The 26,958-nt window shown below is 43.5% G+C and overlaps 2 protein-coding genes across 3 annotated transcripts in view; one reads left to right on the forward strand and one right to left on the reverse strand.

Moving 5' to 3' along the window:
- Positions 1–12,923, forward strand: part of LOC126521464 (uncharacterized) — a 38,287-nt gene extending 25,364 nt beyond the window's left edge. For both annotated transcript variants that reach the window (XM_055066028.2, XM_050170168.3), the window contains exon 9: positions 1,050–12,923. In XM_055066028.2, coding sequence (XP_054922003.2) covers positions 1,050–2,629 — 1,580 coding nt within the window. In that variant the 3' untranslated portion in view covers positions 2,630–12,923. The remainder of the gene's footprint in view (positions 1–1,049) is intronic.
- A 621-nt stretch (positions 12,924–13,544) lies between these two features.
- Positions 13,545–26,958, reverse strand: part of LOC126521467 (uncharacterized) — a 31,569-nt gene continuing 18,155 nt past the window's right edge. Inside the window, exons 11-16 of the mRNA XM_072288662.1 lie at positions 25,509–25,619; positions 23,374–23,577; positions 20,521–20,613; positions 20,235–20,267; positions 16,794–16,847; positions 13,545–13,711 (exon numbers count right to left, since the gene is read on the reverse strand). Of these exons, the coding sequence (XP_072144763.1) occupies positions 13,661–13,711; positions 16,794–16,847; positions 20,235–20,267; positions 20,521–20,613; positions 23,374–23,577; positions 25,509–25,619 (546 nt within the window). The 3' untranslated portion in view covers positions 13,545–13,660. The remainder of the gene's footprint in view (positions 13,712–16,793; positions 16,848–20,234; positions 20,268–20,520; positions 20,614–23,373; positions 23,578–25,508; positions 25,620–26,958) is intronic.

Genomic DNA, 26,958 nt, shown 5'->3' on the forward strand with positions numbered 1-26,958 from the left:
TGATGATGATGACCTGCCGTGGTGTCTCTCTATGGCTATGGCTTTCAGCTGCTGAGCACGAGGTGGTTGCTGGTTCTATTGTTGCAGTGACCACATTTCTATGGGGGCAAAAGGAAAAAAGTGCTTGTGTATTTAAATGCAGTTGCACATAAGCTAGGTGATGAAAATTAACCTGGTGCCATGCACTGGCATCTCTCATAGCCCCAATGTTGCTTTGGGACATTACACCCCACGACTCAATCACCAGCTGGCCTTGATGATCCTGACTGGGTGTATTACATGTTTCTTTTGTGACTTACAAACTTGAGGTGATGTGCATCAGCGAATGATAGCATTCCCTGGTATATATGTTAACATAGTTGTAATTGAAAAAGCAAATTCTAAACTACTGAGTACCATGGCTTTCAACACCAGCATATTGAAGGCCATATCGCTTAGACTGTGGAGGAGGCTACCATATTTAAGCAGCCTATGGCAGCAGGTTTCTTTCCTGTATAATCCACTGCAAAAGGCATATGACAACTGTGTGTTGCAGCATTGCTAATGTTGATTATGGCTCACTTGGTAGCCTGTGTTATCCATTATGTGCAGTGTTCTTGTTCCCCTTTTGCAGTTCTTCTCTTAAGCTTGTTAAACCAGTTATTTGTTTGGGTAGTGTGCTTCACTTCATACTTTGCATCCAACACTCTGCAAGATAGGTTTGGTCATAAAAATGTTGCAAGGACACTGCATAGCAGAGTGCAGAATGAGCACTACATTGCCTTTTTACTTTCTTCAAATAGCGCTGCAGTACTGTGTAAGCAGCAGAATTGGGAGTATATTCTTAAGGCACTGGGTGCTTTGTTCTGCTTACTATATTATGTCATCAGCTTGTCCTCCGATGTATCGACGACATGTCTGTGCTTTTATTTTTATTTTAATAATATATACATATATATATGTAATTTTATTGGACACAGAGGACTCACACATGCTGAGGTTTTTTTGTAATCTTCCTTTTGACATTAGCCTTCATTAAATATTTTCCTTTTTTCTTTTCTTATTCCCAGCATCTGTTACATCGGCATCATCGCTCGGAGCACCCAGCCCCGACATTGATGTCGGGAGCCTGTACTCTGCTGTTGACAAGTGCAACAAGCAGAGGCAGACTATCCACGTATCGGAAGGTGTGGCCTCCATGACAGAAGGCCCGGCTAATTTGGACGAACTGTATGCCAAAGTTCACAAGCCCCACCGCCAACCTGTTGCTGCAGCAGTTGCTTCTCAGGAAGAAAGTGCTGAAGGAAAGAAGTCCTTAGTAGCACCGTTGCATGAAGCCTTCCTCGTGCATGATAGACCGCGGTCGATGCCTCCTAACATCGAGTCTGTTGTCTCATGCACCAATGTCACTCTGGTGCGTGAGTTGGAAGAGAAGAAGGAGCTGGTTGAGGCACTTCCACCGCCACCGGAAGAATACGCAGATCCCGCGTACGAAAGGGTTTACCACCAGGACTCCAGTGACACAGATCCTTGTTATGAGAGAGTGACTGGTGGGCATGGAAGTGATGGCATTTCGGACTCGGGATACGAGAAGGTTGCCAAGAGATTTGACAAGGAACCAGACTATGAGACGCTTCGTAAGGATGCCGCAACAGAGTACTCCGAGGGAGCCCTTGACCCTCATTACGAGCAGATTCGGAAGAGCGACAAAGCGTCGACTGTCCACGAGGATGAAGTGGTGACCAGTGCTCGCGGGCTGTCTCAACAGGACAGTGGTTCCACAGCAGACTACGGTTATGAAAGAATCAAGGGTCGCCATGGTCTTGCTGAAGATGAAGGAAGCGATCCAGGATACGAACAGATTTGTCGGAGAGGAGAGGATGACACAAGCGACCCTGGCTACGAGCGGATCCATAGGAGTCACAGCGATGCATGCAGCCAAGCAGATAGTGATCCTGGATACGAGAGAATCAAAGACAGGAGTGGTGGAGGCCGGTCATGGCGTGGCCGTGGCATGGGTGGGGACTTTGGCTACAGAAAAACGGGAGCTTGTCTAGCATCAGCTACTGCCAGCACTGCAAAGCAGGACAATAATGGGTCAAGTGACGAGACGTATGAAAGTGTTCAAGATGACATGGTTCGAAAGCTTGGCTACAGCCTGATGAGAGGAACAGGCAGTAGCACAGAATCACCGGTGCCTAGTCCGGTTTGGAAGCAGGCGTCGGATGACAGTTCTACATCAGAGCGTGGTGCTGAAGACAGCAGCTCAGAGGAGCCAGGTTACGAAAGAGTGAGGCATAGAGATGAAGCTGATGATGGGTCCATTGGCAGGCCAGCAACGTCTGCCAGCAGGTGTCTTGGTGTGCAGGCGAGAATTTGGAGGAGCAGTGACAGCAACCTGACAACCAGTGTGGAGACAGCTGAGCGGGCTACCAGCACATACAGCCTCAATGCAAACCTTGATGATGGAAGCAGCGAGCCCATAAACAACACAAATGGAGGAGCAGCGCTCTACGAAGTCATCCGAGGCTCCACAGACGTTGTCGCAGCCCTTGAGCTTGTGACAGACAACGAGCCAATACCCATCACATGGGCACGCAACTCAGCTGGCCGTTCGTCAGAGCACAAGGAAAGGGAGTACATCTTCTGAAACTTCGGCTGTCGTAAGGTTTTCCCACTTCTTTAATGCAATGTAATTCTGCCCGGTTCTGTGTGCATGTGTTGAATCAAATGTACGCTAGCGCTGCACACAGTCGCTAAGTACCATTTCCAGTGGGAAGCTTTCTCAGCTTCATGTATTGTTTTATGGAACTTCCATAAGAACTATGTCAACAGATGGGCCTAAATTTTGTGGAATTATGGCAGAGAGGGCTATTGCAAATAGTTTGTTTGGCAGGTGCTCAGTGCACATATGTTGCAGGATGCCTGGCTGGCTTTCTTTTCCAAGTTGTAAACAGTGTTTTGTGTTGTGTTTGTGTTCTCTGTTAAACAGTGAGCTTGAGTTGAGATTTGTTGAGATGCTGCTTATGTAGTGTTATTGCTGCGAGTTGCATGCAACTTTTTTCAGAAAGCGTTCAGTAATTGTGCCTGTAATGACTGCGGTGTCTGCGCTTTTATTTCTTCATTGTAATCAAAACAGGGTTCAATGCATCATTTGTTATTCTTTTGTATTGTAATGATGTGTTGCGAGCCATGTTTGCAGCGCATACTTCCAGTTCCTTTTCCGTTGATTATGCTCGAATGGCGCCTGTCTAGCATGGGAGTATGTTTTAGACAGACTTTCACTCTTGTGCAATAATAATGATTGTGACATTATACCTGCAGTCATTCACCATTTCAATCATTATAGACTTAGTTTTTTAAGACAGTATAAGTTTATACATGCACTTCTCGTTGCGCCTGCAAGTTGCGCCTGCAACTTGAGAAATTATTTCATGTTCACTGCTAAAATCTTGCGTTTAGGGTACATCTTGTAGTCTGCTTCGTATATTAGTGTAGTGTATTCACCATCAGTGCTTGTCATTTGCTTGTAAAATGAAGTAAACAAGCAACACGTTAATGGCAGGGCTTCTCCAGAGTCTGTTCGCAACACCAATCCATTAAGTGGCCTGTCTTGCTTTCTTGAGGACTTCGTTTGCAGACGAGAACAGTTTCCACTTTTGCTCAGATGAACCAAGGAGTTCCTGAGAATAATGTTAAAGTGCTAGGTGCACTCCTTAGGCAAGACTCGGGCTTGAAAAAGCAATCTGTGAATGTAGAGGAATTGAAAATTCTTCTCCCAAGCAATTACTTCCTATTAAAAACTCCACAAGGTAGCTCAAGGCAGCATATTCTCTGTAACTCAGCGAGCAGCATGGATATCATAGAGGTGGTAGCTAAGTTTGTATATCTTTCTTTTTGTGGAATCGCGAGCGATTCTTGCAATTGTTTCATCCTCGCTTGTCAACGCATGCTGTGCAGCTATAAATATGTGCTTTAGTTATGAATCATGGGAAGTGCCTGGAATGTAAGCAAACTGTGCTAAAGACTTACCTTTTTTGTAAAATGCTGAAGCCATGAGCATTAATAATTGCTACTGTATCGCGAAGAAAGTATAGTTGCGTAGGCATGGGCAGTACAGGCAGAATTACCTGTAGAGTGATGTTTTGTTCTTGTTTTAATGTAGTTGGGCTTTATTTTTCTTAATTTGCTGTTTTTAAAATTTTATCATTTTCACTCAACTTTTATTACAGCCATTTCTTCATCTCCTTCTCTTCAAGAACAAATCATCAGTGTTTTTATTTTCTATGAAAAACGTACGTAACATTTCACTGGACTTCCCACCGTTTTGATATATTTCATTTTGTTTTTATTATGTTGCAAAATGCTTGTATCTTGTGCCTTTTATCTAGAACTTTGGGAAATTTATTAATGCAAGGAGAAAAAAAGCATTTTAATGTAACTAGATAATGTGTGACATTTTTTTTTCTTTTTTCTAAAGAATGTGAATGTCTTTATAGCCCTACACTTCGACCTTCACAATACAAGGTATCCAGATAAAATTGTGGCTGTAAAGGTAACGTTTGAGCAATCTTTTGTGACCAGCAGCATATTCCACTGCAGTTGCTACATTCCACAAAGTACTAATTGCTCTATTCTTTATGTTAATTACTTTCTTTTGTGTGCTCATCACATCTTACATTTTATGCATTCTTATGCTGCCACTATAGCTTGGAAGTAAAAGAGCGGTGCTGTTAAAAGATGCACCTAATTTTTGCTGTCAAAACTGCAGTTCAAAATGGTGTCGCTAAAATTCACAAACTGGGCAACATAAGCTTAGTGTAGAGTAGCTGTAAATCAGGTAATGTTTTCTTTTCACATGTATGAATGTATCCAGTAACTGTACGAAGGTACGTACAGCTATTGAACCGAGAAAAAGCTGCGAATATGTATGTGTTTTGCAAAACTCTTCCATTTCAAAGCCAAGTGTAGCAGTTAACAGCCAATGAATTAACCATTGGACTAAGTAAACTGCTACTTATTTCAGGAATAAGCTCTCTATCCTTTTGCTAATCCTTGCAGTAGAAGCTTGTTAATTTAAACCTAGCTAATTTTGGTAATCAGTTTATGCTACTGATCTCTGGCTGCGGCAAACATATGCCTTATTCTGCGGTGTTAGAAGTCCATTAATTTGAAGGCAGTGCACCAGTTTATTAGAATGTGCGATGCTAAAGCACACATTTATGTGCACATCCAGGTGTGCACATAACAATGCATGTGGCTGCTAACAAAGTGGTGTAGACACTGTAAACGACATCTTGTAGACATGGCTTACCAAGACTGTTTTCGAACGCAGAAGTGATTTTCAGAAAAATGCAGAAGCTTCATAAATAGTTTGATAGTGTTCCTACATAACCAGAATTACCGATTGCACTTCCAAATTTTCTTGTGGGCATGCTGTTATGTCTTCCAGTGTGCATCGATGTTGTTTAATTATTCACACTGCCACACCAAAAAAGTATCTATTGTTCACGACTCGGCACTGAGGACCATTTAAAGCACAGAAAACATGGACTGGAAGTCCGTGCTGTACCAGAAGGTCACACGTGCCAGGCCTCTGACATCTTTTTTTTTTTCTATACTCTCTTGAAATTTAAGTTAACAAGCTTATACTGAAGTTTATTATGTTTTATTACACACAATGTTTCGTAAAGGAGTTGAACACACTCCGAGTACACCATCCTTTTCTGCCGTTTATTTTTCTTTGCCAAGTATCATCTCCCATACACACCTCCGCATGATGGAGACGGACTAGCGGGAGGTATTAGCTTGAATACGAATGCACGAATCTAACAACACCATTACTGGTGGCAACGTCTATAAGTGCTGTGATCAGCCATAATGCAGTACATACTTTCTTGTGTTGCGTGATTCAGTTCAATCAGGGAAAACTTGCCAAAATAACTCTGTCGTAATTATGTTGATATTGATGCGTTTAGGCCAGCACATAACAATGGTACAGTCCATAATTGCAATGAAAATTGTGTATGTCTTGGTCAAATCAAGGGAAAACAAGGGGAAGGTGGAAGATGAAAATGCAAGATGATGAGCGAGACAAGAACAAGCTAAAAGTGGGAGCCAATGTTTCGACAAGTGGACTTCTCTTTTTCAAGGCAACATGCTTGGCACAGTATATATAGGTAGGCTTCTTCTAAAGGGGAGAGGGGGTAAAGAGAGTGGGCAAGGCAACCCCCAACATGTAAGGCACGCTTGCTCCTAAAGTTTACATAGTGTAATTCTGGTTCTCTTTTTTTTCTTCCTTTTTACTTACGTAAAATTATTCAGTTCTTAAGCAAATTCAGCTAGCTACCACAGGCTGTGTTGGTATAAAAAAGAGTTGCTGGAGTTGCCATTTTAAAGCTTCTAAACTTAAAAAATTTTAATTATTTGCTGCAAAGCAGTATCGTATAGATAGTTTAGGGAACTTCCATAGCCATGCCTCGATTAGAAGCACAGTTAAAAGAAAATATTTGCAAGTTCCTTCATTTTATGTGTGCTAGGCATATACCAAGCTAAATAAAGTCTGGCATTATGGAAGAGCTTATCCGAGATGTTTTGATATGATGCAATCATAACAGCAGACTTGGAAGTGATTCCTGGCCGAGTCCTTGAGGTAATATGCATCCATCAGCACTGTTACAATATCTATGGACATTATATGTTGCTACCGCTGAGAGAGTGGAAAGTTTGGCTTTATGATGGATCGTAAGATGTGAAGATGGCCACACAAAAGATGGGCACGAAAGCAGTTAGCAGATGGATAGGGATGCAGGGAGAGGCTAATGTAACTGTTCTATTCGAATCCTTTTCCTTTCGACTATTTATCAGTGGTCCAAGTGGTGCTCTGCCAATGTTATCACCAGGATTGGCTGCGCGTGAGTGACGATCGATAAGAAAGGAATTAAATTCAGTGAAAGAAATCCTGATCCAGGATTTGTTGCAAGTCAGTTCTGTGTGCGCCTACTCTCCTGTTTGTTTTGTGTATACTGGTGTCATATGTCTAATTGTGCCACCTCTACTGTACTTGTTGTCCATGAGCAAGTTCTCTCACTGTTTATAATGACTAGTTCCTGAAAACCACTATGCTTCTGAGTTGATGCATGTGTATGAGCCGATATCTTTTGGTACAGAGGCTGCTTCCCTCTATTGCGCTCCAATTCATCAACGTTCCAGTGATGTCGAAATGTGATCCTTATGTTGGCTGATTTATGTTTTATTAGCACCTGTGCTGTTCTTGTGTCAAATTTATCATAATTTCCAATCTTTCTTAACCTTGCATTATTGTTCCTCTGCTTGCCTCTGAAATTTTGCATTTGGATTTATTAGTAGACACTTTAATAGTACTAGTGCAGCACTTATTTCAAGAAATGATACATTCTTGTTCACTATGGAAGCCGTATCGAAATCTTACACAGTAATTGTAGAATTATTGCTGTCATTCTTTGTCACATGCGCTAATTGTAACATGCTAATTGGACACTAATGACTATGGTGTCTGCTTGTTGTGTCATATCATGCTGGAATGTTGCTGGTGCACTGCTCTTGTACCAACATCTGATGTGTAATAAGGGTTCGGGGCCTGCTGCTGCCTGTGTGTTTATCAGTGTGCAGCTGGTGTTAAAGGGAAGCTGGAGTAACTTAAAAATGTTTGAGGAACTGATGTTCGCTTAGTTTCATGGTTGTGCTAGAAATATGCATTTTTGTCTCTGCTGTAAATGTATGCTATGTAAATAGTATAGCATACTATTTATAGATAGCATGCTATTTATAAATAAATGGCTTACTGTAGATGTATGCCGTGGCACACACATTGCAATCTGGATTATATACCTGTAGAAATGTTCTGACAAAAGGGAAGTGAAAAAAAGAGAAATTGTCAAATTTGAGCACACCATTTGCATTCTTTCTGAAGGTTTTTGAAGATCTTCAGGAAAGGCATAAATTATGGAAATGTATACTAAGAGGGTTCACACATTGTGCTCGGTTGAATTATTATTCTGAAACCTCTTCAGCTTCCCTTTAAGCAATCCAATTGTGCGAATCTTGGGGGCTTCAGCTCCGTGATTGCAGAAGCTGCAAGAGCATATCTTGAATTCAGGGTACATTGTAGCCATGGTTGTCTGAATGAATAGCTTATTGACTGCACCAGAGCGACTATTATGATGTAATTTAAGGTGAGTTATATGTAATCATTTTTTATCCTTCTCGTAACTGTAGGGAAAATGTGCAACCTGTTGTGTACATAGACAGAAATTTTAGTTTTCATGCTTGGGGGAACGTTTGTGACAATACAACATACCAGCATAGCTATAGTATGCTTCACTTCTTGTTGTTCAATAGTGGATTTCTTATATATCTGAAGCTCTTACTCATGTCATGTACATAAATATCTTCACCATAGCCTCGTCTTGCATTACAAAACGTAAGCGTGTGTGTCATGCTTACAACTGCCACTCTTTAAATGACAATTCTAAAGCCGGTGATGTCAAGTCTGCCTGCTGTGAAGTGCTAAAGTTACTAGGGAGAAATGCGACACTGCACTGACCCAACCATCTTTAGATTGTGGATAGATGGATTCTTCTGTGACTCGCTGTTGTTTTATTGTTGAGAAATCGCACTGTAGTGTCCTTGCTTTCGTGTAGGTTTTGCCTTACAAGGTTTGACTGAATCAATTAACTGTTGTGCTTTCACAAGTAATTCATTTTATCACATCTGTTTCGGTTAGTGAGTGTCATGTCATAATATGTATTACTGAACAGTGATGATATTTGGACCTAGAACTCTCCAAAGACGCATACATTTCAATTCTGAATGCTTCTTTTACTCTGAAATGTTTTGAAAACATCCAAATAGAAGAAATGAGAGGGCAATTAAGACTAATAATTTGGCCATAATGAATTTGCCACAGTTATTACCTTCAAGAAGATTAAAAAGGAAGCCAAAAGGATGAAGTTTATATGAATCCATGTAGAACCCGTCATTTTGATACTGGCAATTCATGCATACAGTAGTGTCAGATTTCAGTCTAGTAAGAAAAATATGAAGCTCTTTGTACCCCTGCCCTTGCAGCTGCCTTTGATAAGCAGTGATAGGAAAAAATCCTAATTGCATGCTCTTCAAATGAGTGTCTCTGTTAAGCATTAGCATACCACTACTTTATAATGTGGCATCTCTGTGACTTACCTCCCACTCCAAGAAATGTTCCTGCCATAAACCTAATATTTAGTTGTAGGACTGACGTTGAGACTGCATCTCAACTAAAATCAAGAACAAACTTTAAATGTCCTGTGCTGTGATGATTGTATGCGTGTTTGCAATTCAAAGAATGAAGTACAAACTTAGCTGAGCCAACGACAACTACAAATATATTCTACTTAGCATTTAACATGTCTGCCAGGTGCTGTGGAAGAATTTCAGAAACTGCCCACCAAGGTGCTTTGTGGAAAGGCAGTGAAGAGGCAGGGAGGGCTTTCTCAGCGAAAGAACGCAACTTTTTCTTCTGTAGTTCTCAAACTTGTATTAATGTATTGTACATCGTGCTGGATATTCCTGGAATTGCCTTGTAAGGTGCACAACTACGCATATTTACGAGATAAGCGTCAGTAGCTAATAGCTGTTGCATGTGTGCATATCCTTATCCTTATCGAATCCTTATCTGCCAAGATTCCGTGCAGTAGCTCATTTTGCTTATATTCTCTTAAAAGTATTCATGCATCAGCCAAAAACCTGCCGTGTATCTTCTGTTAGTAAATGTGTATTACCATGACATGGGCAATGCAGCACAACGTATGTACAGCCGACTCTCATTACTTAAGCTCCCAGGAACCACAGTTTTGTTTAAGTTGCCTGAAGTTGAATTATAAAAAAAATAATAAATTCTTATACAAGCAAGGTATACACACAAGACAAATTTATGTAGAGTTTGCAAGAGTATGTGACTGGGCCACTACTAAAATATTTTGGCAGAGGGCAAACGGCGGAAGCCTCAGGCTGGAGCCAACATTGGCAAGGGGCCTTGCAAAATGTTGGCTTAAAGCTGAAAGTTCTTGTTAATCAATTTCAATTTCAATCTTCCTGGAGTCTCTCCTAGCCCATGAGGTAATTTGGGACAAGCTGCCTCATAACCTTATCTGATCTCCATCTTCCTGTAACACCTCCCTCTCATTTGGCCACCACCTATCTATTAAACAAGAAGAGAGAGAGGGAGATAAAAAGAAGTCCCTGGGATGTTAATAAAATTGAAGAATACATGGTTCTGTCAGTGGCATCATCTCGTGGTTCTCGTCAACATACATATAAGCCAAGATATCAAACTTATGTACATTTTGTACATTCATATTTCATGGATGTTCAAACATTAGCTGTTCTTGGCTACCCTTCTTTTCCCCAGGAGTAAAAAAAAATTTGGTTAATCTAAAGGCTGCTTGCATTGGTAACACAGGAAACTAACCGAAGTTTGGCATTTTGTTTAGATTAACTGAATTTTGGGTGATCCAAAATTTCCATAAGTCGACTGTGCTTTGTAGATTTGTAATGGAATTGGGAATTGTGGACTTGCGGGAAACACTGAGAGGTAAGAGTTGTAGAGTCCCAATTGTGAGAAGCATGAATTGAAGAGTTCTCATAAGGGACATTGAGCAGCCATTGTCTTCCATTAACGGCACAAGAAAGATAGCAGAAGTGATGCATTTTCTTCCCGTGGAATCGTGTTGTGTTAGCAGCCTGCACACCACTTGAAGGCAGTGTTTAACCTTATGCCAAGTTCTTTTTTCTTTTTCTTTGCTTCTTGAGTATTCTACCAACAGTTTCTTGCCATGCCAATCTTTAAAGATTATAAGACTGTCTTCACCATGTTGTATTTATGAAACTAGCTTGATGTTCATATCATTCACTTGTGTATATGTCACTGCACACTCTAGTCCTTACTGCTCATGGCAGATCCCATACTGTCAGATCACTTTTACGTATGTTTCACATCATCCACTTTAATGAGGCTGTAATCGCCTGCCTTTCGCTTCTGCGATTTTCTGTAATAATTATGTCTGAGACACTGCCACGGTTTTTCCGCGATGTTTTGTCTCATGTTTGAAGTGATTTGTCGAAAAAAAATGGCAATGCAATTGTGCTTGAACCTGCGTGAGTTAATGTGTTGCTGATAAGATAAGGACTTGGGGATTAAGTACCGCTTTGCATGTGGAAAAAAATTTCATGCTCATGCCTGCTGTTTCACTTTTAATGGGGCATTGTTACACTGCTGGTAGGAGACAATTTTGCCAAATCACATGCCATTTCCCTCGCACTCATGCAAGATGTACTGCATGCTCTTGCTAAGTTTACTATGGTTAGGTTTATACACTTTGTACAGTGCTGTGGAAGCTAGTTCAGCTATTCTGTTGGGCTACATTTACTACCAAAAATATAATGCAGCATATGTCTATGATAGCCAAAGCACAAGAACATGGTGCACGTGACTATAAAGCATTGTGTTTCCTTGCGTTTCTGCTAAAGAAGACTTATGAAAACATTGCGTATGCTCATTGATAACTGCATGTTATAGTTCGAAAAGTTGCATGGACACTTTCCTGTACAAACTTGATCTGCTTTGACGGAGGCAAAATGTAAAAACACCTGTGTGCCGTGCATTGGGTGCACGTTAAAGAACCCCAAGGGGTCAAAATTAATCTGGAGTCCCCCACTACGGGGTGCCTCATAATCATATTGTTATTAGTATTGGTATTGGCATGTAAAAAAACTTTTTTAAAACTTGATCCATATCCTTGGCTGTTACTAAAGTTTATGATGACCACGGAATGCACAAAGTAACAAGTGCTTTGTGACAGCTTGCGTAGCTTTCACATGAAGTTTCAAAATTGTAGTATTGGTGAGTGCGCATGCATTGAAATGACACTCTTCTGATAAGATTGCACACTGTCTTGACTGTGACGTCTGTTATGTATGCTAGCACTTTCGTTACACTTGGTGATGAACATTGTTAATCCCCATTGAAGTGTGCGGGTGGTTGGCCTACATGCATGACGTCATGGCTCAGAGTGCATGCTTTGTGCGATCTCTAGGATGCATTGGCTGGCAGGATGTATCTTTTGCATCTTTGAACATTTTATGCTTGTTGCAAATGAAAGGCAACATTCTTGCTCTGATGGTTATCACTTGCAGCTCACATGAGGAAAATCTGTGTCAAGCTGCAAGCACAGCAGTATGCAGTGTTCATGAAAGTACTAAAATGATGTTGGATGAGCTAGGTGCAATGCACCCTGCACTATAGAGCACTGAGGCATGTATTGCTTTTCAATTTTTAGGTGGCACAATTTTTTAACCTGACAAACATGGGAACTTGAGTAAAAAAAAAGAGAAAAATAAAACACATCCATGTTTGATTTCAAGTCAGCATCATGCTTACCATTGAAGCATCTGGTGCCAAATATTTCCCTTAGTACCGAATAGGGCCATATTTATATGTTGCTTTAGTTGCAGTTTATAATTAAGCCATGCAGAGCAGCTATTTAGTATGCACAGCTCGAACAGCTTAAAATTTTCTATTGACGGGTGAAACAAAAGTGTGCTAATTTTGCACTGGCTTCTTTGAGCCACATCACTTCATATTACAGTGCAGCTTCATTACCGCAGGTCACTTCAAGCACAACTGCATTACTGGCTGCCAATCAGTCGGTCGCACTTTGATGCCATCTGAACAAATACACAGCGGTCAACTTGTGTAACATGTGTGATTATTAGTCTGTATGCAAAATGGCATACGTGCTAAAAAGAGGGCCATGTCCTCCTTCACTTTCCCTTGTTTTCAATTCTTTTCTGACATGTGTACAAAGCATTGTGTGACCTGCTTCCTGAGAGCTACAATAAAGAAATGCATATTTTTCCTAAGTACAGATAGCTGCTTGTGTGGTCCGCTCTTTCCTCAGTACAGAGTTGTTTTTCAACATCACAATGTGTGCAGATGCATACCTCTCTATGTTCACTTTCCCAATTCACCACCACCAGGTGTATCCGCACTAGTACTACAGTATCCAATTTCATGTGGAGTACTGCTTGTCCCATCGGTCCTGCATGGGAGATGCCCACTGCGCGTTGACGTGCATCCTGCAGGGCCTTTATTAAAGTTTGGCCAATCCAATACTGCTTGTCCATATGCTGGACAATGGAAAACAAGTGGTACGTGCAGCATAAGTTATATAGCTTGTAATACAGTTGAACTGCAATATGCATGTTCATTCTTGCACTTCAATGCAGTGTGATTAACTTCCATATGCTGCTATCATATCTTATTTTTCTGTGTTGAATTCACCACGAAGAATAATAATAGTGAAACCACTAAAAAGGATGACTATTGTAACATGGAGCACTCATGCCTCCACACGGGTATGGCGCCCTTAGCATCATCTATGATTTAGTAAAGGTACCAGAAAGTAGTTCTTAGTGTTATCATGCTTGAGTTGAGCAGAAGCTGCTATATTTAATGAAAGTGAAGCTGAATAATAATGAGACATAGGGCTAAGGGATAGGTTTTAATAGCATACATGTAAACACGCGCTGCGGTCACATAAGTAAAAAGACCGGGCAGCTTGAGCAAAACGTCTTAACCCCGCTTCACATCTGCTGCGGGCTGCTAGGGTTTCATCATGCGGCTCATGCTGCCAAGCATTCCCAGCTTCTGAAACTGCAAAAGAAAAGAACAAAGGTCCCTGAATTAACTTCACAATATAGTAGGAAGAATAGGGGCTAAGAATTCGGGCCTGCTGATACCATACTGACATGTTAAAAGTGGCAGTGCTATTCAGAAGACTGCACATATTTTTTATCACATCAAACAAAATACCACGCCTTCACATATACATGAATAATTCAGTTCTTGATGGGATTGTCAAGCACCGAGGGCTTTTCTTGCTTTACATGCTTCATGTAAACATGTACATGTTTACAACTACATGCACTGCCGTGCCAGAATTGAACACGAAAAAAATTGGTTATATCCTCTTCTGAGATCACAATTTCAAAATGAACGCCAATTGGAGCATGGCTTGCTTGGCATGGGATTTGTCTGCAAGGCATTCCTGCATTATGGTGGCTAGAATATCTGCACATCAAATTGTCAAGTCGCTGAGGCACGTGCAGGTCAGCCTGGTCCTGTGGCCGCAGGCTATACACAGATCATGTCTTGCCGAAAGCCGGATGCACACCTCGCAAGTCATTCCTTGTTCTTTCACTCAGTGCTCTTTCACATTCCTCAGGGGGCAAGCCACCATTTCCTACACCAAGTTTGATAAGCTCGGTTCCCTGTTGTCACTTGCCCTTCATCTTTCTCACCTTTTCTTCCCCATTATCCCTTTCTAAAACTTGACAAGGTGATCACCAGTGTGTCTTCTACTACTGCAATGACCCCACACCCCCATTTTCGTGGCGCACTGAAGTTGTCTTTGTCAACAAGCCCTATGCCAACAAATCTGGTGTGCTTCCATGAATTTGTCACATTAAATGAGTTACAATTCATGATTTTTTGCACGCTTGGGGAATTTGCATGCAGTACCATGATTGCATATCGGCGGCTACATAACAGAAAAATTGTCAGTTTTTTGGGTACACATCAACTAGGTGTCAAGACAACATCAAAGATGTTTGAATAGGGAAATTTCGAAGTTTAATTGCATGTTCAGAGATGCGTCATGCATGGACTTTGTGGCAGCGCCGCCAGATGGCACAAAGTGTCCAGAAGGAAGCGCGAGAGTGAAGCCGCGCTTCAATCAACGCTTCATGATGTGTTTCGGTGGTGGCAATACGGTGTGTCACTGCATTACATTAAGGTCAATCACAATAATGTCGACAGTCATCCTGAGATGGTTTCCGCCAGATTTTTATAATGCGCAAGCATTCTTCGGCAAGTACCCCAGCAAAATCTGTAACGCGTAATTTGCAAAGACATCTAATCGTTATAACAGTGTAAGTGTAGACTGCTAGTTTTATAAGCGATAAGAAAAAAAAAAGAAAGTTGATCCGAGAGCATACCCATGTGATCAGAATCGTGCATACGCTAAGGGATACATAGGAGAGGGAGAGAGAGATTTATTTGCAGAGAAGTAGGTCTGAATGCTCCACAGAAAATGCATGGGGAAACTTGTACTAGGGGTGGGCCAACATGAGATTTGGGGGTGGGCCAATTTCAAACTTGGGGGTGGGCCAACTTCAATTTCGGGGGTGGGCCAACTTGAAATTTGGAAGTAAGCAAATTTGGGGACGGCCAACTTAAATGTACTTGAAATGTTGGGGTTGGCCTGCTGAAATTTGGGGGTATGCTTACATATGCTTATGTGGAGTTAAATATGGGATTTTACGCGCCAAAACCACAATTTGATTATGAGGCACGCCATAGCGGGGGACTCCGTATAATTGGGACCACCTGGAGCTCTTTAACAGGCACCTAAATCTAATTGCGAAATCTAATTGCATCGAAATGCGGCTTCTGTGGCCGTGGCCCCCGGTGGGGTTTCTGCATGCTTTTTTCACCCTATAGCCACCAACAACCATAAACGTCAGTCACAGGGGAGGGGTGAGGATTACGGGGGAAAAGGCTCTCGCTCTTCCTCCCGAACCGCAAACCTGGTAGATCAGATTACCAGCTGTTACAAAGGCAAATGCTGCAAGGATATTCTTTTTGTTCAAAGGAATCAACCATATGCATAAATAAGCTTCCAAATTTTGATCATGACATTAGTTCATTTTGCATGCCTTCCTCAATGCACAGTTAGTTTGGCTTCCACACGAACCCCCAACCCCCACCCTGCTTCAGGCGTTGCTCCCCATCTCCCGTGCATAATGGGAACGCTACGCCTCTGCCAACAAGTGTTGTTATCCTTTAATTATATTTGAAGAGACACAAATATTCCAGTTTCTAAATTTATGGTATTCGCACCCATAGAAATTAATGTGCACGGTGCGTTAATATTAATTCAATTGCTTATTTCTTTTTTCGACTAGACATGCTTTGAACAATTCTCATTATGTCAACTTAAAGGAATACTAAAGAAACACTAAACCAGTTCAGGCCGATAAAATATTCTTTGAAATTACATTTTATTCAGTTTGAGATATTGATTATTATTAGAAAAAAAAACGAAGTTTGATTTCCTGGAAAACATTTCGCCGGGACTCCAGCGTAGGTATATACGTCAACTGTGACGTCACGGATTTCATGTATTTTGTAGTGCTTTGGCTGTTATCGTCTCATTAGAGTTTCTTGAAACGCGATCGGTCTTCAGCTCTTTTAGAATGCAATGCAGTCCGTCTTCACTCTCTAAAGAGAAAGCCCGACTAGACGCAATCTAAATCTATGACGTCACGGTGAGCTATGCAGGAAAGGCCACTGGTCTTTCGTCTTTGCCACTGATCTCCACTAGAATAGGATTTTGCGTCTTTTCTGGCTTACCAAGCCAGCGTCATTGCCGGGTAAGGGTGACTTTTGTTGTGGTAAGGTAACTTATTAATACAGTTTACCTTATTTTATTTTCCTCTTTAGTGGTCCTTTAATGCGCGCGTCATTGAATGCCGGATAATATGGACGCCTCTTGGAGTGACCAGGGAAATGCGCCGCCCTTGGATTATCGCTTCCCTCCCCCCTTCCGCAACCCTTCACAAGCTTGACGGTTTCTGGAATCGTTTCGATTCTCTGGACATGCTCATGCCACCCACTGCACTCATCCATAATAATATCACTAGAGCTAAATCCATTTTAAACAGTTCGCACTCACCTTAACAGCGGCTCTCATTATGACGTACGAGAAGTGAAGAAACTGCCGCACCGTCTGCGTCGAAATAAAGAGAGAAACGCAGGCTGTAATCACTCTTCAGGCAGAACTGAACCATGAGGACGAATGTAATACGCGATTCACTATTCAATCACCAATGGACCGTTCCAGAAATGCGCGCGCACCATCAGAGGCGGCCGCAAGGCAGTGCGAGAAGTGGGGGCGCCGCCTGTTCGCCTTGCCTGCAGCGTGCGCCTTGCCGCCGCTGACGGTGCGCGCGCATTTCCGCCGGAAGCGTCGCCGTGATGTTCCGATTAAAGTCCAAGGGCGCTAACATCGTCGTCGCGCGCCGTATGGTGTGTGTGCGAGTGAAAGCGTGCCAGGATGAGCCGACGACGGTGGCTAAACCTCGCGCGCGCGAGGGAGCTGAAAGCGTAAAAGCGGGAGCAAGCGCGCCGTCTTCCGTCGCGCGCAAGGCACTGGGGGAAGAGGAGGGCGCCGTAGTGGCGGGCTCCGGATTACCGTGTTTACTCGATTGTAACACGAGCTCTTTCATGATTTTCTTTGCTTGAACTTGACCCTCGCGTTACACTCGAATAACGGCAACATTCTCAATTTTAAAACAAATACCCTAAATTCTGCGCTTTTTAGCGTTACGTTGGCAGCCTGTATCTTTGCGTTTTGTTTTGTTTTGTTCTGTTGAAAAGAGAGCGTTTGAGAGAAAGGTGACTTCGCGATCCCCTTGCGAGCTCCACGCACCGCATACGACAGCAAAACTTCGAGATGTTCACAGCAGCGTATGCTACCCGCGGACTATGCCATTTCACCAAGCTCGAGGGGTGGTTCAGGACCCCTTTAATCTCAAACAAGCTCGAAGATGACGTGATCTCGTGCGATCACTTACGGAGATAGTTTCGCTTTCGCGAGACAGCTCGTCGTGGCACTCACTGTACTCCTCGAAGTTATGGCCGACAGTGCTGTTGGCACCGATAACGAGCTCGTCACAGCGCCAAAAAGACTTGTCGAGGACGCTTTCTGTGTATTTCGCGAAACTGTTTCCTATAGGGAGTGCCCAGGAATACCGCCCAAGGAAAGCTGTCTCCACCTCGGAAGACGACGATAAGTGAAGAGAACGTGTTTCCGAATTCTGATTTCTTGATTAAAGGTACCACATCTTCTTCCGGTCATCTCGCATTACATTAGCGGTTTAATTTTTATTTTTTGTTTCGCGTTATTGTAAAGTAGACTCGCGTTACAATCGCGGTAGCGTTACATTCGAGTAGATACGGTAATTTCGAGCACCTGTTACGAGCCTTTTTGCGCTTCGCCTCTGTCGAAATGCAGCAGCCGCTGCTGGAATCGAACCCAGCTGCGACCTCGAGCTCAGCAGAGCAACGCCATAGCTACATATGAGAATTTTGTGTGCGAGCTCATTTGGTGATGTCCACGTGGTCACGTGGCCGACAGTGGTGACAGCAGCGCGGTTCACTTTTTACTGCCCACTGGACCGCTAACGCCCTACATATGTCGACCGGATGTCTGAAACGGGACATTCTAACGTTCCTAGGACATACGTAAAAAGCCTGTGGACCATTCTTGGATGTCCCTGGGATCGTCCCATGTACGCGAATTGACGTTCATGGAAACGTCCTATGAACGTCATAATGGGACATTGGGACGTCCAAGATATGTTTAAATATGGGTTATTCTTGCTGCTTAATCCCGAGTACGTCCTAAGGACATTTATGTCAGGATGTAGGACGCTTCTGGGACGTTTTATGTTAGCAATCGTCTAAAGGACGTTTGTGGGACATTTGTTTGTGGATTTAGAACATCCACAGGACGTCCATATTGATTATAAAGTAACATAATAGGGACGTTCCTCAATACGTGCCCCACCAGTACAGCAGGCCTGCTGCATTTACACACATACCACGTACATAGTAAGCTTTGCCTGATTTTGTGTCTGCTTGTGGGGCACGATAAAAAGGAACTGCAGGGCTCTTGAAGATTTATCCCAGCGCTCCAATAAGGCGACAAAACATTTTTGCCGTGCAAGAGTTGAAGTGACAAGAGAGAGGCCAGGAATGCAGCCCACCGCATCTCAAAGCATGCTAAAGAAGGCTGCAGGGTAGCTAAGCACTGTGCACATAATTCGCTGCTGGTGTAAACTAATACATCAGATAGACCTTGATAAAAATGCATTATATCAGAATATATAGTATAAACTTTAATCAGTTAGGCCATGCAAGCTACACTTTCTTGTGCTAACACGAAGGAAGCTACAGGACTAAGTTCTGCAGGCTGCTGAATCATTTGACAATCTCTCTAGAAATACAACATTTATTTCAATAAAACAGGCTGCAGGAAGATTACCAAATCTCAAATGTACTCAGCAGTTTTCAGTAAAACGCATTAATGCAAACAAATAAGACTCAATAATTTCATCTTGAGAGCTCAGCCATTAGAAGTTATGGCGCACCATGGCCAGTAAAAAAGTGAAGCAATTCAACTGTTTACAAATGAACTTTGGCGAGCAAGAAAAATTAAGAATTCGCTCTGAGGCCACTGCGGAAGTTATCATGAGGCTTGCTACGAGCTCGATTCCGTGGTCGCAGGCACATCAACGCAATATTTGCTGAAAAGTTCAGATAGGTTATCCACTATAAGACACAAGATATAATACACTACCAGAGCCTTTCTGTAGGCCGTATTTAGTACAATCATGAGCCCATTTTCATATTTCGCGCGTTTTTCCTTATTACGCTGAAGAAATAATTACGCACACTGAAAACTGAATCGGGTGTTTTAAAACACAATGATTACTTTTCCATCAAAATTCGCACCCTGAATTCAGTCATTAAAAAAATTCGTTTATTATATTAATAGTCGATACTTCAATTATGCAAAATTTACACCTGTTGCGGTAGGTCACTGCTGACAGAATACCATTGGTTGCGTCCTCGTACATTCTATATTTTATATTTAAGAGCTTGGCTAAGGTTAGCTGTACCCGCCGTGGCTGCTTAGTGGCTATGGTGTTGGGCTGCTAAGCACGAGGTCGCGGGATCAAATCCCCGCCACGGCGGCCGCATTTCGATGGGGGCGAAATGCGAAAGCAACCGTGTACTTAATTTAGGTGCACGTTAAAGAACCCCAGGTGGTCCAAATTTCCGGAGCCCCCACTACGGCATGCCTCGTAATCAGATCGTGGTTGTGGCGCGTAAAACTCCATAACTTAAGGTTAGCTGAGACACTCTGTATATTTAGAAATGCTGCACAGCATATTCAGGCTTCCTTGTTAGGGCTGTACACTATAGTTCTCGCGGATTTATATATAATCCTGCTAATAACTGCGTTTTTACCATTGAGTTTGAGTTTTATGAAAAAGACGATGCGTGGGAAATGCACGATTGTTGCGTGAGGAATAAAGTGGACACTCACGGGCGGTTCCAGGAGAACGCTGGTGGTGGTTTCCTGCAAGAAACAAGGGATGGTCACCTTTTTTAAAAGAAATCGACTGGTAAACAAGAAGACGTTCCACACATGCACTATATATATATATATATATATATATATATATATATATATATATATATATATATATATATATATATATATATATATATATATATTATATATAGTTTCGCCGCAGTTTAGTTTTCACTGCGAACTCGTTCAAATAAATCACAGCACCATGGCGTTTTCCTGTAAATTTCACTACTCTTACCTCCCTTGTTTGATACGCATTTTCTGTCCCTCGAGCTTGCAACGGGCGCATGGCTGAGTCGAGATGAACGGAGCGCTCGTTTCCGAGTGGTCCCTGCAACGAGAACGTAAAAGTATAAGCGAATGCATGCGTGCGCACGCGTGTGTGTGCGTGCGTGCGTGCGTGCGTGCGTGCGTGCGTGCGTGCGTGTGTGTGTGTGTGTGTGTGTGTGTGTGCGTGTACGCGTGTGTGTGTGTGTTGCGGTAAACGTTCACTCAGTTGGCTACACAGAGCACGCGTTGATCGTATGAAGCAACCCTAGGGTGCCCTTGGGTTGACGGCGCGTTTACAAGGTTGTCTACTTCTAGTTGAAACATTTCAGTGGTATTCAGTTCTACATGCGTGCTCATATGAACACTTCCAGTTCATGAGGAGCAACTGGTCATTAGGACACCTAACACAATTACTTATTAAGTAATCATTTTAATGAATTCATTCCAACTCTATGTAATCATTTCAATAAATTCATTCCAAACGGTGCTGCTTGAATATACTTCAAGTAAGCCGTTTCCCTTAACAACGGACGACTCTATTGGAACGTTGAAACGGAAAGAAAAGAGCGCATGACGCCGACCAAGGTAAAAAAAGAAAAGGGCTTCACGTTTCGCTCCTCACACGCGAGCCTTGTCCAGAATAAAGGGCAAGGTAACCGTCAATTTTTTGATAATCTCTTCACTTTGGTCGGCAACGGTTTTCACGATTTTCACCGACAAAAGATTTCGTCAGTCTGTACGGTATGCGGTTAACAAAATACGGGCTCACTTGGCGTTCATTTAATCGTTTCAACGTTAGACTCTCTACTTTAATGTCGAAACGATGAACGAATGCCAGATGAGCTCGTATTCCGTAAACAGAAGAACAGTATCGGCGTAAATGAGACCACGGGCGTCTTGTCTAAGCAATCCACTGGTCGAATCAGCATCGGTAATTCCTTCAGTAACGGCGACATGCCAACACTTGGCCTGCAGATGTGGGCTACCTTCTCCGTCTATTCTGCGTGGCTTGTATAGTTTTTGCAGGTGCTGTTTCGATGTCGCCCTGACAAATCACATAACGTACATAGATCAAGAAAACGACACATAGCCGGTCGCAACGCAGCCAACTGATTACATCTCGCTCCGTTTGCCCATACCGAAAATTAGCAGGTTGTCTCAGGGGCGTGCGAATGGTAGGTTTTCAGACCGAATCGAATACGAGTCGAATAGTGCCACGGAAGTGGATACAATCGCATCGAATCACGAATAATTTTTTTAAATAATGAACAGTCGTTCTCACCATTAATTTAAATTATCTTCATATATACTAGCTAGTACATTCAAAACGCATGTTTCTGCCATTACTTTGTGCGTTATGAATAGTTGTTTATTAAACGCCCAGATGGAGCATTACGAACCGATACAGTTTGTTCACATACCCAGGGCTTATTGGTGAGTGCGAAAGGTATGTGGTTGAGCCGGAAATGTTGAGCTCGATGACCGACGTAGCCGGCTTTATTACGTCATATTTGTGTTTTTTTTTTTTAATGCTTGATGGCGCACAGTTGGGGATTTCAAATACACAAAGGTTATTCGTGTTTACGAATATAGGGCGATATTCGATTCGCTATTCGAAGGTTTCGAACATTCGCACTGCTAAGAAGCAGATTCAAAGTATAACCGCGGGACTTTCTTGAACGAGGGCGAAAGCGTAGAACACGAAAGGACAATTTACGGATTTGTCCTCGTTGAAGAAGTCGCGCTGTTTTACTTTGGATCATGCAGAAACAACTAGCCCAATCTTTGACGTCACCTTCATAACAGGTATACAGATCGTAGATCGACGGGGGTTTGGCCGCATGTCACCGTTATCAGACGTCGCCATGGGATCGATTGCATGGTACGCACTCGAGGCTGAGACGAACTGTTAAGTATATGGCTAATGGGACTTCGATATTGCACCGTATCCTCGTTAAGAAAAAAAGAAGAGAGTGCTAGCAACTCCTTTTGGAGAGTCAATTCTTGTCCCCCGTATTAAACTCTCATTTTAAAGCGAATCTCAGTTCTTTGCCTTGGCTCCTGTTGCTTAAAGAGTTAAATGTGCCTGCAGTGAGGCAATGGACATTGTAATATATTTTTTATTGTTCTCATCATTAAGTAATCTTCTATAGCAATTAGCTGTTACTGTTGATGCTGCAGCCGCCGTCGGGGCGTGCAGTGTTTGGTGAGAACCGCGCCTCTATGCCTGAAACAAAAGATGAAGGACGCTTAAGCTTCACCTTTAAGATAGCATTCAAAGATCCCTGACTGTTTCTCATGCTTCCGGGAAACTGGAGTGTAGGTAACCGTAATGTTTACCGGGAAACACTGGCCGCGAACGCTATGCATGAAGGCGGGCTTTCTGGTAGAAACGCGGCCTCGCGAGGGGGCCGCGATGTGGCGGAGGCGAACGCCATCTGGAGGTATTGCAAGGAACCGGGTGCGCCGCTCCGTGGTACCCGAGATACTCATGCGCCTGCACGCGCAAGTGGCGGACGCCGTGGCCGGTCTATGTATGGTAGAAACGCTCGAAAAAGGGTTTCTTTGAGTTCTCGCGCAACAAAATTATGTTTTCTCGTATAGTCAAATTACGATCCGTCTTTATCATGTCTGCAGGTTGTGTGTAAGTCGTACTTTACGATTTTTCTACGCATTTTAGCTTGAGAGATTCAATTCAGTAGCTTCCTTGCGCCACATGGAGGGCCTGGGTATGGGTGGTTCGAAAACCTTTTTGCCGGAACGACTTCCGACGCCGGATTTCCTGCGACACGGGACCCCTAAAGCTCTCGCGCTAACCAACCTGGCCGTCGCCCTGCGCCGTCGGCGCTGCGAGCGTCCGGCGACGGCTGCTGCTGTCGTTAGCGCCGCGCGGTCCCGCTCCGTCGTCCGGCGCATCGTCCGTCGCGTTGGGAGCAGCGGTAGTCGGCGCCATGGTGGGATCACACGGAGTCGCACCCGCGCAGCCCGATCTGTGCAGGGACTTCTGTTTGACCTCGGTTTTGTGCTGCGTCATTCAAATTGCGGGCACAGATAAAGATAGCACATCGGGATGGGTGCGAGCTTTCGTTGTTTCGTATTATCAGTCTCTCTAACTGCTTTTATGCCCATTCATTTGCATGTTTGCACTAATGCATCTATATGCCTTGCATGCGTTTGTGCATGCCGTTACAGACTATAACTTATGAGAACCCACGGAGGACAAAAGTGATCTCATCGGCTTACCCTGAGAAATGAAACGCGACAACCAGGGCATGTTACTCTTTACATTTTTGTGTCGCATTGAAGGTAGAGTTCACGCGGCTGCTAATGTTTTCGGTGCCACACAAATGCAAAAGGAAAGTTAAATTTCTTGTTGGCTTTGATGTACTCGCTGTTGAATTAGAGTGAGTAGCGTGCATGGTCGGACCGGTAATTCCACTGGACTTTTCTGTTCGGGAACCGATGCCTTGAGTGTAATTTACATTGTCCTATTTTTCTGGTTCCATTTACCTCAAACCTTTCCCTTCAATTGCCGAGGAATGTTTAGCCCTGAGAACATGTTCTTTATACGGCATATACCATGCTATACGCTTTGGTAACACGTTCACGCAGTTACTAGCTGGCTCGATAGGTTTGATGCAGCTTCCTTTAGCATTCGCAGGCACAAGCTTGGTCCGACACGCTTGAGAAGCATGTCCACCAAAACTCGTCGCCTCTCGCGGTGCGCTCACGTGTACGGTATAACCGTTAGCGACGACTCTGCTCCTGCTTTTAATAAATGTATACATAGAAATCGCAACAGCAGTGTAAATTACCACGCGTGGCAAGCTGACAATATTCGCTTGGCACAAGCGGGTTTTGTCTTCTTCGAGTAATGTGCAAAGTTCTCCAGTCACTTGTCATTGTTTACCGTGGCTTGTTGGCTTAAAAACTTCTTTTTATTAAATATATGGTAATGTCTAGCAGATATTCTTAACATTCATTTGCCGTTTCCTGCAGTCAAATGTTTAGGTTACCTGAATTAGCATGCGTTCATTCAAATGCGGAAACTAAGTAATAAGAAGAGCCTGCCGTCTCGATTGCTTACTTGGGGGTAATGTCGATGATATCAATGTTGTAGTTATTGATATCGACCAGTTATGTGAAGTTAGAAGTTCCAACTCAAGTGTCTTGCTTCATAAAGTACGTATCAGGTACCGAATAGACCACTCGTAAATGCATCAGTGAGTGTAAGCTGCGTGCTGAGTTAACAGCTTAAAAGTCCCTTCACCATGCCTCACCAAAAGTATCGGTTATGCGCCGCAAGTTGTAAAGGGCCTTCTATGTAGCGTTTTACCCGCAAGATTATTTCAAATTGATTAATTATTAGAGGAGATAGGGAGAAACTGAGATGTCGCATGCCATGCTGCCAGGAGGCGAGCTTCATTTCCAACATTGACCAACCCTCTCTCACCTAGACCAGCTTCCGCAAGCGATATTAGGGAGCCAGCGGGCCCGCGTAGACGCCACTGCGCATGTTGCACCGCGCGTGCGCACTGGCGTCTACGCTGGCTCGCTGAGCTATAATCGCTTTAACTCTCCATTCCTTCTTTCCCCTATCGGGGCCGAGGGGCCGAATTCACGTGCCACAGTCGGTGACGTTGCAGGCAGTGCATCTGACGCAGGGGCGCTTTATGCGTGTGACTTGGATCCTCTGGCGGGAAGCAAAGCTCCCTCAATCGAGAGGAAGGGCCTTTCGTTCGCAATTTCAGTTGTTTTCTGAGCCATGCAGCAGTTCCCCGATTCGCCGACACCATTTTCAATGCGTGATCTATACGCACATCGCTTGTCTATTTGCAGTTGTGGGGGTCCCTTTAATTCTGCGCACTTTGATCTCTATAATTGGGGATAAATTCCGTGAGCAAACCTGTTGAGATCTGTAAAAATCATGTACGTTAGCGAATGAGCGCAGCTTACCTGGATGACCTGGGGTCTCGTGTAATTGGCCGACGCCAAGCCCACGATGAAATCAGCCCCTAGGTCGACGTAATGCCATACGCATCCGGAATCCAGTAGTTCGGGAATGACCTGCGCATACGCGCAGGACGGCGGCGCTTCATGAAGTTTGCGATGACGCATGCGGCGATAGCACATAGAACAACTGCGACTTGTGCACTGTGTCACCACTCTCGCAGCAGAGATCGACTACATCTTCAAGGGTTCGCTCTACTGTTGAACCAGCAGTAACGTTGAATGTCAAAGGGACACTGTGAAAAAAAAATTGAGTCGAGTTCTAATAATAAATTGCGTCGCTATAACCGAAGAGAACGCCACTCATTGTGACAGGAGGCTTGGTAAGTCTGAAAATACGCAAGAACGAAAGACATTCAGGTGTCGACACCACTTTGAGGTCCCCCTACCAACTCGCCGTGACGTCATCAACTTTGACGGCGTCTACTTGTGGACCTAATTAATTATTTACAGGTAAAAACGGAGTAGGTTGAATTTTATAACGGAGCTAAAGAATGACCCAAGCTAAGCTTCGAGAACATTCATTCCACCGCAACGGCCCACTCATGAGAAAATACATTGAAATCCGTGCCGTCAAATTGACGTATCGGGTCTGCGGCCTCGGCACGAAATTAAAAAAAAATAATCGAAGCTTGGCCTTCATTTTTCTTTCTTGGAATAGTGGACCTCTCCGCACAAAATTCATAAACTTGAGTTTTGCGGGGTATACTTTGTCAATTTAGAGAGATTAAAGGGAAACTAAACGAAAATATTAAGCCGAGGTGAGATCGATAGATCATTCGTCTAGAAGTGTATCGTCGTTTTTTTGTGTGCCAATACATCACTTTGTTGCGTAGGAAATTGCCGCCGAAGGTCGCGCTACGGCTCCTCAATTTGAACTGCCAAAGCCACGGACGAGTCCCTACGTAACCTCCCTCTGTGCCGCATTTTATGAATCAACGAGCGCTGACGTAACACGGAGGGTATCACTGTCCAGAACAGGCGGCACCACTCCAATTTTCCATATTCGTCTTTCTCTCGCTTAAAAAATATTATGCGTGGCTCTGCTATCGCAAACATCAGAGACCAGCGGAGCCAAACCGCACACTTAGACTAACTTCTGCTGGGTTTCTCCCAGCTCCGCTGGTTTCTGATGTTTGCGATAGCAGAGCCACGCATAATTTTTTTTTCCACTGCGGGAAAGAGGACCGCCGAAGTGAGCGCGCGCGCTTTTACCGGAGAGCAATGACGTCGCACCACCTGTGTCCCCGCCGCGCCGCTCCTTCCCCGCTAGGTTCCACCCACCCTCGCCACGTCGCTATGCTGAGCGATGCTATTTTCATACTCTTTCACTCTCTCTCAGCTCTCTCTCCCCCAACTTGGCGAAGCTGCGGACGTCAAGAGAAACCTAGCGAGG

The sequence above is a fragment of the Dermacentor andersoni genome, chromosome 6 (assembly GCF_023375885.2).
Source record: "Dermacentor andersoni chromosome 6, qqDerAnde1_hic_scaffold, whole genome shotgun sequence".
Lineage (NCBI taxonomy): Eukaryota > Metazoa > Arthropoda > Arachnida > Ixodida > Ixodidae > Dermacentor > Dermacentor andersoni.